We start from the raw sequence: 501 nt of genomic DNA, 5'->3' as shown, positions 1-501 counted from the left end.
GAGTACAGCGGCGATGTGCAGCAGAACGAGGCCGAGATCATGGCCGGCTTCGACCGAGCTCTGAGCAGCACGATGCCTCTGGAGCAGCGCCTCATCTTCTCCCAGCGCAAGGTCGAGTTCCTGGAGGACTTCGGCAGCGACGTCAACCTGTGAGTGCAGAAACCCAGTCACACTGCGGTGTTTCTGTCAGGAGAGGGGGTTTTGATCTGCTGTTCTCTTCACGCAGGCTGGTGGCGGCGTATGAACAGCATCAGAGACTTACAACGGAGCAGGAGTCGCTGAAGAGGAAAGCAGAGAACGGGTGAGTTACCCTCATTCACTGTTACTGCATTAACCCCTTAATTGCCACCGTTCTGTATACGGGACTAAGTTTATTTCAATATATTACAATTAAATCCTAATCTAATCATGATAAACTGTATATATCGTTGGAAAGGTCTAAGACTCCTACATTTAGGTCTTTTAGAATCAAAACTTTTCATAATCTTGACAAAATACATA

The 501-nt window shown here is 47.7% G+C and overlaps 1 protein-coding gene across 2 annotated transcripts in view; it reads left to right on the top strand.

The window, feature by feature from the left end:
• The window catches only part of prpf39 (PRP39 pre-mRNA processing factor 39 homolog (yeast)), a 22,302-nt gene that overhangs the window by 13,585 nt on the left and 8,216 nt on the right, over positions 1-501 (top strand). For both annotated transcript variants that reach the window (XM_016260923.1, XM_016260922.1), the window contains exons 11-12: positions 1-149; positions 227-301. The exon at positions 1-149 is cut by the window's left edge and continues 48 nt beyond it. In XM_016260923.1, the coding sequence (XP_016116409.1) occupies positions 1-149; positions 227-301 (224 nt within the window). The remainder of the gene's footprint in view (positions 150-226; positions 302-501) is intronic.

Source organism: Sinocyclocheilus grahami, unplaced genomic scaffold (genome assembly GCF_001515645.1).
Source record: "Sinocyclocheilus grahami isolate Dianchi unplaced genomic scaffold, SAMN03320097.WGS_v1.1 scaffold2249.1, whole genome shotgun sequence".
NCBI classification, from domain to species: domain Eukaryota; kingdom Metazoa; phylum Chordata; class Actinopteri; order Cypriniformes; family Cyprinidae; genus Sinocyclocheilus; species Sinocyclocheilus grahami.
This window is presented reverse-complemented; position numbering and strand designations above follow the sequence as displayed.